This window comes from Tachyglossus aculeatus, chromosome 22 (genome assembly GCF_015852505.1).
Source record: "Tachyglossus aculeatus isolate mTacAcu1 chromosome 22, mTacAcu1.pri, whole genome shotgun sequence".
NCBI lineage: Eukaryota > Metazoa > Chordata > Mammalia > Monotremata > Tachyglossidae > Tachyglossus > Tachyglossus aculeatus.
The window spans coordinates 47,252,044-47,264,320 of record NC_052087.1 but is presented as its reverse complement, the minus strand read 5'-3'; the positions used below and the strand labels follow the sequence as shown (position 1 = coordinate 47,264,320).

The 12,277-nt window shown below is 43.4% G+C and overlaps 1 protein-coding gene across 1 annotated transcript in view; it reads left to right on the top strand.

Annotated features, from left to right (window-relative positions):
• HPS5 (HPS5 biogenesis of lysosomal organelles complex 2 subunit 2) overlaps positions 1 to 9,193 on the top strand; it is a 70,061-nt gene extending 60,868 nt beyond the window's left edge. The window contains exons 20-22 of the mRNA XM_038764964.1: positions 1,648 to 1,754; positions 3,174 to 3,438; positions 8,957 to 9,193. Of these exons, the coding sequence (XP_038620892.1) occupies positions 1,648 to 1,754; positions 3,174 to 3,438; positions 8,957 to 9,017 (433 nt within the window). The 3' untranslated portion in view covers positions 9,018 to 9,193. The remainder of the gene's footprint in view (positions 1 to 1,647; positions 1,755 to 3,173; positions 3,439 to 8,956) is intronic.
• Positions 9,194 to 12,277: the final 3,084 nt, after the last annotated feature.

Sequence of the window (12,277 nt, the reverse complement as noted above, 5' to 3'; positions counted from 1 at the left end):
TGGCTACCCCAGAGCTTAGTACAGCGCCTTACATGTAGTAAGCGCTTAACAAATACCACAGTTCTTCTCCCTCTCCCCCTCCCTTTCCCTTAATTCAAATTTAGGAGAATGCTGTGCTATCACAAGTCAATCAGCCAATCTTTAGTGAGCACTTGGGAGTATGCGATCATTTGAAAACACAATCCCTGCCCTCCAGGAGCTCATACTGTAGCCACCTGTAAGCTCGTTGTGGGTAGGGATCGTGTCTATTGGTATAGACTCTCCCACACAATACAGTAAGCGCTCAATAAGTACGACTGAATGATAAATGAGACGAAATGAATGATTATCAACTTCACATCGTAGGCCACGTTGGTGTGAAGAAGACTTGGTCGCCTTCTTGGTTGCCAAGAACCAAGTTGGTTGCCTCCGAAGAAGACTTTGTAGGTGGGATTTACAAGCTCAGATGTCTTGGGATGTTCATTCATTCATTGTCGTATTTATTGAGCGCTCGCTGTGTGCAGAGCCCTGTACTAAGCGCTTGGGAAAATACGTACAGTAAATAGTGACATTCCCTGCCCACAATGAGCTTACAGTATGGAGGACTAATTATGGTATTTGCTAAGCGCTTAACTACGTGCCAGGCAGTGTAATAATAATAATGGTATCTGTTAAGCGCTTACCCACAATGAGTTTACAGTATAGAGGACTAATTATGGTATTTGCTAAGCGCTTAACTAAGTGCCAGGCAGTGTAATAATAATAATGGTATCTTTTAGACTGTGAGCCCAATGTTGGGTAGGGACTGTCTCTATATGTTGCCAATTTGTACTTCCCAAGCGCTTAGTACAGTGCTCTGCACATAGTAAGCGCTCAATAAATATGATTGATTGATTGATTGATTGATTGTTAAGCGCTTACGACATGCCAAGCCCTGTTCTAAGCGCCGAGGGGGATACAAGGTGATCAGGTTGTCCCACGTGGGGCTCACAGTCTCCATCCCCATTTTCCAGATGAGGTAACTGAGGTCCAGTGAAGTGAAGTGACTTGCCCAGAGTCACCCAGCTGACAAGTGGCGGAGCCGGGATTCGAACCCATGACCTCTGACTCCCAAGCCCGGGCTCTTTCCACTGAGCCTCGCTGCTTCTCTGCACTGTACTAAGCGCTGGGGGGGGGGATACAAGCAAGTGAAATTGTTGTCCCACAGTGGGCTCACAATAATAATAATAATAATGGCATTTATTAAGCGCTTACTATGTGCCAAGCACTGTTCTAAGCGCTGGGGAGGTTACAAAGTGATCGGGTTGTCCCACGGGGGGCTTACAGTCTTAATCCTCATTTTACAGATGAGGGAACTGAGGCCCAGAGAAGTGAAGTGACTTGCCAGAGTCACAGAGCCGACAACTGGCGCACAGTCTCAATCCCCATTTTGCAGCTAAGGTCACCGAGGCCCAGAGAAGTGAACTGACTGGCCCAAGGTCACACAGCAGGCAAGGGGCAAGATTAGACCCCGTGACTTTCCGACTGCCAGTCACGTGGAGTGGACAGATCCAGTGTGCCCTGCCGATATGTCTGGCCGGCTGAACTGGCACTGCAAAAACTGATGAATTTCCAACTAGACGGGCGAATTAATTTTTCTCCTTGCCCGGCATCTCATCTTTATTAAAGCTTCTGGCCCGGTTACCTCTCTCTCTGTGTGGAACTGGATAGAAGAAGAGAAGCCTTGACCATTATCGTGCACCTGGACGACATGAGCCTAATAGATGGAGAAAATGGTGAGTTAATCCTCGAAAAAGCCTTTGGGCACCTTCCCGGAGAGCTGTTCACGTCAGTTAGATTCTCTGCCCTATGGGGGCTTACCATTTATAGTTATATAAATATAGCTAGAAATATAGAATATATTTGTATATTATCTATTATATTAGAATGTATTACGTTATATATGATCATTATTATATTATTATATGTGATGTAATATAATATACAATATATAGCTATTTATAGCTTACCATTTATAGCTATATAAATGTAGCTAAAAATATATAATGCATTTACATATATTATCAAAATATATCACATTATTATATTATTATATGTGAAATATCATAACAATATAAAATATAATATAATATAATATATAGCTATTTGTAGCTTACCATTTATAGCTATATAAACGCAGCTATAAATATATAATATATTTACAAATTATATTATTATAATATATCACATCATTATATTATTATATGTGATATATCATAATATATCATAGAATATAATATGCAATATATAGCTATTTATAGCTTACCATTTATAGCTCTATAAATGTAGCTATAAATATATAATATATTTGCATATTATATTATTAAAATATATCACATCATTATAATATTATTATACATGATATATCATAATATAATATACAATATATAGCTATTTATAGCTTACCATTTATAGCTATATAAATGTAGCTATAAATATATAATATATTTACATATTATGCTATTATAATATATCACATTATCATTATATTATTATACATGCCATATCATAATTAATATGATATAATATAATACATAATATATAGCTATTTGTAGCTTACCATTTCTAGCTATATAAGCGTAGCTATAACTACATAATATATTTACATATTATATTATTATAATACATCACATTATTATTATATTATTATGCGTGCTGTATCATAATAATATAACATAATATAATATACAACATATAGCTATTTATAACTTACCATTTATAGCCATATAAACGTAGCTATAAATATATAATATATTTACACATTATATTATTATAATAGATCACATTATTATTATGTTAGCATACACGATATAGCATACTATAATATAGTATAATAATGTAATATAATATAATATATAATATATAGCTATTCATAGCTTACCATTTATAGCTACATAAACGTAGCTATAAATATATAATATATTCATATCATCATCAGTTGCATTTATTGAGCACTTACTATGTGCAGAGCACTGTACTATATGTACTGCTGTATCATGTATTATTATAATACATTACATTATAATATAATATAATATAATATAATATAATATAATTTGATCCCCTGTCCTCCCACTCCCCGTGGCCGAGCCCTCTCCACTAAGCCGCCGCCAATGACAGCGACGGTCCCAGGCGTCTCCCCATTTTCTCCGTAGGTGTGATCCCGGAGGCTGTGGAGGAGTGGAAACTGCTCCTTCACCTGGCCCAGCGTGGCCGGGCCCGCGAGGAATCTCCCAATGGAAGTCCGGGCCCCGACGTTCCCCGGAGCATCCACGGGGAAAGCGTGGCCCTCCTCCTGGCCAAGGCCGTGGGCCCCAACCGGGCCTGGCCCCTGCTGCACGAGTGTGGGCTGGCGGGCCACTTGTCGGAAACTTTTACCCACCACTGTGACATCCTGAGGATTGCCGAGACAAGGCAGAGGTGAGGCCTGGGTGGCTCTCTCATTCATTCGTTCATTCATTCAATCGTATTTATTGAGCGCTTACTGTGTGCAGAGCACTGGACTCAGCGCTTGGGAAGTACAAGTCGACAACATATTCATTCATTCATTCAGTCGTATTTATTGAGCGCTTACTGTGTGCGGAGCACTGGACTCAGCGCTTGGGAAGTACAAGTCGGCAACATATTCATTCATTCATTCATTCCATTGTATTTATTGAGCGCTTACTGTGTGCAGAGCACTGGACTCAGCGCTTGGGAAGTACAAGTTGGCAAAATATCCATTCATTCATTCATATTTATTGAGCGCTCACTGTGTGCAGAGCACTGGACTCAGCGCTTGGGAAGTGCAAGTCGACAACATATTCATTCATTCATTCATTCAGTCGTATTTATTGAGCGCTTACTGTGTGCAGAGCACTGGACTCAGCGCTTGGGAAGTCCAAGTTGACAACATATTCATTCATTCATTCCTTCATTCCATTGTATTTATTGAGCGCTTACTGTGTGCAGAGCACTGGACTCAGCGCTTGGGAAGTACAAGTTGGCAACATATTCATTCATTCATTCATATTTATTGAGCGCTTACTGTGTGCAGAGCATTGGACTCAGCGCTTGGGAAGTACAAGTCGACAACATATTCATTCATTCATTCATTCATTCATTCAGTCGTATTTACTGAGCGCTTACTGTGTGCAGAGCACTGGACTCAGCGCTTGGGAAGTACAAGTCGGCAGCATATTCATTCATTCATTCATTCAATCGTATTTATTGAGCGCTTACTGTGTGCAGAGCACTGGACTCAGTGCTTGGGAAGGCCAAGTTGGCAACATATTCATTCATTCATTCATATTTATTGAGCGCTCACTGTGTGCAGAGCATTGGACTCAGCGCTTGGGAAGTACAAGTCGACAACATATTCATTCATTCATTCATTCATTCAGTCGTATTTACTGAGCGCTTACTGTGTGCAGAGCACTGGACTCAGCGCTTGGGAAGTACAAGTCGGCAACATATTCATTCATTCATTCATTCATTCATTCAATCGTATTTATTGAGCGCTTACTGTGTGCAGAGCACTGGACTCAGTGCTTGGGAAGTCCAAGTTGGCAATATATTCATTCATTCATTCATATTTATTGAGCGCTCACTGTGTGCAGAGCATTGGACTCAGCGCTTGGGAAGTACAAGTCGGCAACATATTCATTCATTCATTCATTCCATCGTATTTATTGAGCGCTTACTGTGTGCAGAGCACTGGACTCAGCTCTTGAGAAGTCCAAGTTGGCAATATATTCATTCATTCATTCATATTTATTGAGCGCTTACCGTATGCAGAGCACTGAACTAATTGCTTGGGAAGTCCAAGTTGGCAACTTATTCATTCATTCATTCAATTGTATTTATTGAGCGCTTACTGTGTTTCAGAGCACTGGACTAAGCGTTTGGGAAGTCCAAGTAGTCAACATATTCATTCATTCATTCAGTTGTATTTATTGAGCGCTTACTGTGTGCAGAGCACTGGACTAAGCACTGGGAAGTACAAGTTGGCAACATATTCATTCATTCATTCATTCCATCATATTTATTGAGCGCTTACTGTGTGCAGAGCACTGGACTAAGCGCTTGGGGAGTCCAAGTTGGCAACATTTAGAGACAGTCCCTACCCAACAACGGGCTCACCGTCTAGAAGGGGGAGACAGACAACAAAACAAAACATATGCTTTGCATTCATTCATTCAATCATATTTATTGAGCGCTTACTATGTGCAGAGCACTGTACTAAGCGCTTGGGAAGTACAAGTTGGCAACATATAGAGACGGTCCCTACCCAACAGTTTGCACATAGTAAGCGCTTAATAAATGCCATCGTTATTATCATTATTCTCTGTGCCTCAGTTCCCTCCTCTGTAAAATGCATATTAAGACTGTGAGCCCCATGTGGGACAACCTGATTACCTTGTATCTCCCCCAGCGCTTAGAACAGTGCTTGGCACATAGTAAGCGCTTAATAAATGCCATCAGCGTGGCTCAGTGGAAAGAGCCCGGGCTTTGGAGTCAGAGGTCATGGGTTCAAATCCCAGCTCCTCCACTTGTCAGCCGTGTGACTTGGGGCAAGTCACTGCACTTCTCTGGGCCTCAGTTCCCTCCTCATCTGTGAAATGGGGGTGAAGACCGTGAGCCCCTCATGGGACAACCTGATCACCTTGTAACCTCCCCAGCGCTTAGAACATTGGTTTGCACATAGTAAGCGCTTAACAAATGCCATCATTATTATTATTATTTTATTATCCCTACCCAACAGCGGGCTCACAGAGGACAAAACAAAACATATTCACAAAATAAAATAAATAGAATAAATATGTACAAATAAAATAAATAAATAAATAGAACATTCGTTCATTCAATCGTATTTATTGAGTGCTTACTGTGTGCAGAGCATTGTACTAAGCACTTGGGAAGTACAAGTTGGCAACACATAGAGACGGTCCCTACCCAACAGTGGGCTCACAGTCTAGAAGGGGGAGACAGAGGACAAAACAAAACATATTCACTAAATAAAATAAATAGAATAAATATGTACAAATAAATAAATAGAACATTCATTCATTCAGTCGTATTTATTGAGCGCTTACTGTGTGCAGAGCACTGTACTAAGCGCTTGGGAAGTACAAGTTGGCAACACATAGAGACGGTCCCTACCCAACAGCGGGCTCACAGTCTAGAAGGGGGAGACAGAGAACAAAACAAAGCACAGTAACAAAATAAAATAAATAGAATAAATATGTACAAATAAAATAAATAGAGTGATGAATCCATACAAACATATATACATATATACAGGTGCTGTGGGGAGGGGAAGGAGGTAAGAAGGGGGGGATGGAGAGGGGGACGAGGGGGAGAGGAAGGAGAGGGCTCATTCATTCATTCAGTCGTATTTATTGAGCACTTACTGTGTGCAGAGCACTGGACTAAGCGCTTGGGAAGTCCAAGTTGGCAACATCGAGAGACGGTCCCTACCCAACAGCGGGCTCACAGTCTAGAAGGGGGAGACAAACAACAAAACCAAACATACTAACAAAATAAAATAAATAGAATAGATATGGACAAGTAAAATAAATAGAGTAATAAATCCGTACAAACATATATACATATATACAGGTGCTGTGGGGAGGGGAAGGAGGTAAGAAGGGGGGATGGAAGGGGAGAGGAAGGAGGGGGCTCAGTCCGGGAAGGCCTCCCCATTTAGAAAATGGGGATTGAGACTGTGAGCCCCACGTGGGCCAGAGACTGTGTCCAACCTGATTTCTCTTTCATTCATTCATCAATCGTATTTATTGAGTGCTTACTGTGTGCTGAGCACTGTACTAAGCGCTTGGGAAGTCCAAGTTGGCTACATCTAGAGACGGTCCCAACCCGACAGCGGGCTCACAGTCTTTGCTCGTCTCCACCCCGGCGCTGCGGGATCTGGGTGATTTCTCTTGAAAGCGAGAGTCTGCGTGCGTTTAGCGTCCGCTTTCTAGGACAGCAGTCTAGCCTAGAGAAGCAGCGTGGCTCGGTGGAAAGAGCCCGGGCTTGGGAGTCCGAGGTCATGGGTTCGAATCCCGGCTCCGCCAGTTGTCAGCTGGGGGACTCTGGGCAAGTCGCTTCACTTCTCTGGGCCTCAGTTCCCTCATCTGGAAAATGGGGATTAAAAACTGTGAGCCCCCCGTGGCACAACCTCATCACCAGACCTTCCCTGACTGAGCCCCTTCTTTCCTCTCCCCCTCATCCCCCTCTCCATAATAATAATAATAATGATGATGGCATTTATTAAGCGCTTACTATGCGCAAAGCACTGTTCTAAGCGCTGGGGGGGATACAAGGTCATGAGGTTGTCCCACGTGGGGCTCACAGTCTTCATCCCCATTTTACAGATGAGGGAACTGAGGCCCAGAGAAGTGAAGTGACTTGCCCAAAGTCACCCAGCTGACAAGTGGCGGAGCCGGGCTTTGAACCCATGACCTCTGACTCCAAAGCCCATCCCCCCCATCTTACCTCCTTCCCTTCCCCACAGCACCTGTATAAATGTATATATGTTTGTACAGATTTATTACTCTTTATTTATTTTACTTGTACATATCTATTCTATTTGTTTTATTTTGTTAGTATGTTTGGTTTTGTTCTCTGTCTCCCCCTTTTAGACTGTGAGCCCACCGTTGGGTAGGGACTGTCTCTAGATGTTGCCAACTTGGACTTCCCAAGCGCTTAGTCCAGTGCTCTGCACACAGTAAGCGCTCAATAAATACGATTGATTGATTGATTGATTGATTGTAACCTCCCCAGCGCTTAGAACAGTCTTTGCACATAGTAAGCGCTTAATAAATACCACTATTATTATTATTATTAGTGGAAAGAGCACGGGCCTTAGAGTCAGAGGTCCTGGGTTCCGTTTCTGGCTCCACCACTTATCTACTGTGTGACCCTGGGCAAATCACTTCACTTCTCTGTGTCTCAGTTAAAAAAAAAAAAGGGGATTTAATATTTTGCTCCCTCCTACACTTAGACTGTGAGCCCCACGTGGGATCTGATGATCTTGTGTCTACCCCAGTGTTTAGCACATAGTAAGCGCTTAAATACTTCAGTGACTATTATTAGCCTTGTTTATTGAGTGCTTACCGTGTGCAGAGCACTGTACTAAGTGCTTGGGAGAGTACAATGTAACAATAAACAGTCACATTTCCTGCCCACAACGTACTCACAGTCTGGAAGTCTGTATATGTGTTTGTACATATTTATTACTCTATTTATTTTACTTGTACGTAGCTATTTTATTTCTTTTATTTTGTTAATATGTTTGGTTCTGTTCTCTGTCTCCCCCTTTTAGACTGTGAGCCCACTGTTGGGTAGGGACTGTCTCTATATGTTGCCAACTTGGACTTCCCAAGCGCTTAGTCCAGTGCTCTGCACACAGTAAGCGCTCAATAAATACGATTGAATGATTGAATGAATGAATGTTGCCAACTTGTACTTCCCAAGCGCGTAGTACGGTGCTCTGCACACAGTAAGCGCTCAATAAATGCGATTGAATGAATGAATAAATGTTGCCAACTTGTACTTCCCAAGCGCTTCGTACAGTGCTCTGCACACAGTAAGCGCTCAATAAATTTGATTGATTGATTGATAGTATTATTATTAAGAGAGCAGCCCAGCGTTTAGAACAGCGTTTGCACATAGTAATAAATACGATTGAATGAATGAATGAGAGCAAGCCCATTATGATGTCAGTCAGTCATATTAATTGAGCGCTTACCTGGTGCAGCACACTGTACTGAGCGCTTGGGAGACTACAGTACAACAGACACATTCCCTGTTCCCAATAAGCTGACAGTCTAGAGGGGGAGACAGACATTACTAGAAATAAGTGCATTTCATTTGCGTTGCGTTATTTACAGTTTCGTTTTAAATAAATTAAAAAGCGGCCTCTAATTCGATCCATTTCCTTCCTCTCAAATTGCAGGGCCCTGATCCAGAGCATGCTGGAAAAATGCGACCGATTTCTCTGGTCCCAGCAGGCCTAGCCGGCGGGGATGGGACGGGGGGAGTTGGGAAGACACACGGAGAAGCCTTCACGGATCACCGAGCCAAGTGCTCCGGAGAGAGACGAAAGCAGAGGCCGGCTGGTCTCTCACTTAGAGAAGCAGCGTGGCTCAGTGGAAAGAGCCCGGGCTCTGGAGTCAGAGGTCGTGGGTTCAAATCGCGGCTCCGCCAAACGTCAGCTGGGTGACTTCGGGCAAGTCACTTCGCTTCCCTGGGCCTCAGTTTCCTCCTCTGTAAAATGGGGATTAAGACCGTGGGGCAACCTGATCCCCTTGGAACCTCCCCAGCGTTTAGAGCCGTGCTTTGCACATAGTAAGCGCTTAATAAATGCCATCATTACTATTATTATTAGAGCATCCGCTCTTCTCATCAAAGTCTCTTTAACCACCCCAGTTGGTCTCCGAGGGCTGTCTCTTGTTGCATTTTTAATTCCAGCCCCCAAACGAAGGGTCTCATTAAGCATCACTCCCCGGCCTGAAATCATTTTTCAGGAATTGGGCCGAGGGAAGGATTCAAACTCGATTCCGGCTCCCGGTTTACGGCACCTGTTTGCCGGGGGCGGGTCTTCTAACATCGCACAGTAAGCGCTCAATAAATGCGATTGATTGATTGATTGTACTCCCCAAGCGCTTAGTACAGTGCTCCGCACACAGTAAGCGCTCAATAAATACGATTGATTGATTGATTGCAAGGGGTTCCCGCTCAGGGAGGTGGGCTCCTTTAGCTGGTGTTCAAGCAATCAGTGGTATTTACTGAGCGCCGACTGAGCGCAGAGCACTGGACCGAACGCTTAGCGAGCCCAGAATGAGTGTTCTGTTCCTTCTAGGAGGTGAGTTTTTTTTTCTTTTGTTTATTTGTTGGTTTTTTGTTGTTCTGTTTTTAATAAATAACCCAGGTGATTACCGAGCACTGTTTAGGCCACTTATGAGCAACCCAGCAAAACCTCAGCTATAACAGGATGAGCAAGGAGGTCTTTAAAGCACAATGCCGCGGAGTCTTCCCAATCCCGCTTGGAACCTGAATTGCCGCTCCGTCTGCTTTATAGGGGAACCGAGGCCTTACGATACTGTATTTAATCAATGATTTTTTAATCTCGTCGTTGATCCGTATGATCTCCAGACAACCAAAAAGCCTTCTTAAGTGCTTGATAAAATGATGAGCACCAACGAGCGAGCGTTTTTTTTTAAATGATTTATTAAGCGCTTACTCTGTGCAAAGCACTGTTCTAATAATAATAATAATAATAATAATGGCATTTGTTTAGCATTTACTATGTGCAAAGCACTGTTCTAAGTGCTGGGGGAATACAAGACTTTTTAGACTGTAAGCCCAATGTTGGGTAGGGACTGTCTCTATATGTTGCCAATTTGTACTTCCCAAGAGCTTAGTACAGTGCTCTGCACATAGTAAGCGCTCAATAAATACGATTGATGATGATGATGATGATGATACAGGGTGATCAGGTTGTCCCGCATGGGGCTCACAGTCATCATCCCCATTTTACAGATGAGGTAACTGAGGCTCCGAGAAGGTAAATGACTTGCCCAAGGTCACACAGCAGACATGTTGGTGGGGCCGGGATTCGAACCCATGACCTCTGACTCCAAAGCCCGGGCTCTTTCCACTGAGGCATCTAAGCGCTGGGGAGGTTACAAGGCGATCAGGTTGTCCCACGGGGGGCTCACAGTCTTCATCCCCATTTTGCAGATGAGGGAACTGAGGCCCAGAGAAGTGAAGTGACTTGCCCAAAGTCACACAGCTGGCAAATGTGAAATCGGTTGCCCACCTAATTTGTGCGTGTAGATCGGTTGCCGTCTGTACATATTCTGGATATTCTAAATCTTACCAAATTAAGAGCACTGAGCAGCGTGGCTCAGTGGAAAGAGCCCGGGCTTTGGAGTCAGAGGTCATGGGTTCAAATCCCAGCTCCCCCAATTGTCAGCTGTGTGACTTTGGGCAAGTCACTTCACTTCTCTGGGCCTCAGTTCCCTCATCTGTAAAATGGGGATGAAGACTGTGAGCCCCCCAACCTGATCACCCCAGCGCTCAGAACAGTGCTTTGCACATAGTAAGCACTTAATAAATGCCATTATTATTATTATCAAGAGCTATACTTATTTCATTATGGAAATATTAACGACACACCTTTTTTTTAACCCACATAACTGTCTTTTTGAAGACACCGCATAAAAGAGTTTATGAATTAACTAAATTTCTTTCAGCGGCTCCTCGAGCGCACTCGGTCGATCGGTGGTATTTGAGCGCTTACTGTCCGCAGAACTCTGTACTGAGCGCTCGCAAAAGTAGACACAATGAAGCGTAGTGTAGAGCATGTACGAACAAATGACTTCTTCTTGGCATATATTAAAACTTATGAGTGTTGTGAGTGTAAGGGGGAGAAATTCACTCAGAGCGAAGCTATTAGACCCTAAACTTGGGACTTGGGGGTGACAGCTAACATTGAATTGTGCGTGGGGAGGGGGCTGGGTAATCTGGGGGTGGCCAAAAAATAGCTGCATAGGGCAAAATGAAGGGGAGGGGGAAAATGTTCTACTTAAGAGTTTGATCAAATCGAGAGGACGTCCCGAAGGGAAATGTTTCTGTAGCGGGATGCACTTACCTCATCTGTAAAATGGGGACGATAGCTGTGAGCCCCATGTGGGACAACCTGATCACCTTGTATCCCCCCCAGCGCTTAGAACAGTGCTTGGCACATAGTAAGCGCTTAACAAATGATATCATTATTATTTTGCGTGGCTCAGTGGACAGAGCCCGGGCTTCGGAGTCAGAGGTCATGGGTTCAAATCCTGGCTCCGCCACATGTCAGCTGGGTGACTTTGGGCAAGTCACTCCACTTCTCTGGGCCTCAGTTCCCTCATCTGGAAAATGGGGATTAAGACTGCGAGCCCCCAGTGGGACAACCTGATCAGCTTGTAACCTCCCCAGCGCTTAGAACAGTGCTTTGCACTTAGTAAGCGCTTGATAAATGCCATTATTATTATTATTTAAGCCATTTTGTGAAGAAAACCCCCGCTAAAGCAAATTCAAGGCCCTTGTCCCATTGATTTGCTCTGCACATAGTAAGCGCTCAATAAATACGATTGATGATGATTTCCCAATCAGAGCTGATGAGCAGAAATTAACCCTTGTAACTCACCCTCCCTCACCCACAGATTACACCAGGTCCCCAGGGTGACTCCCCAGAGAGAAGAAGCAACCCGAAAAATGGCGAAAATAATAA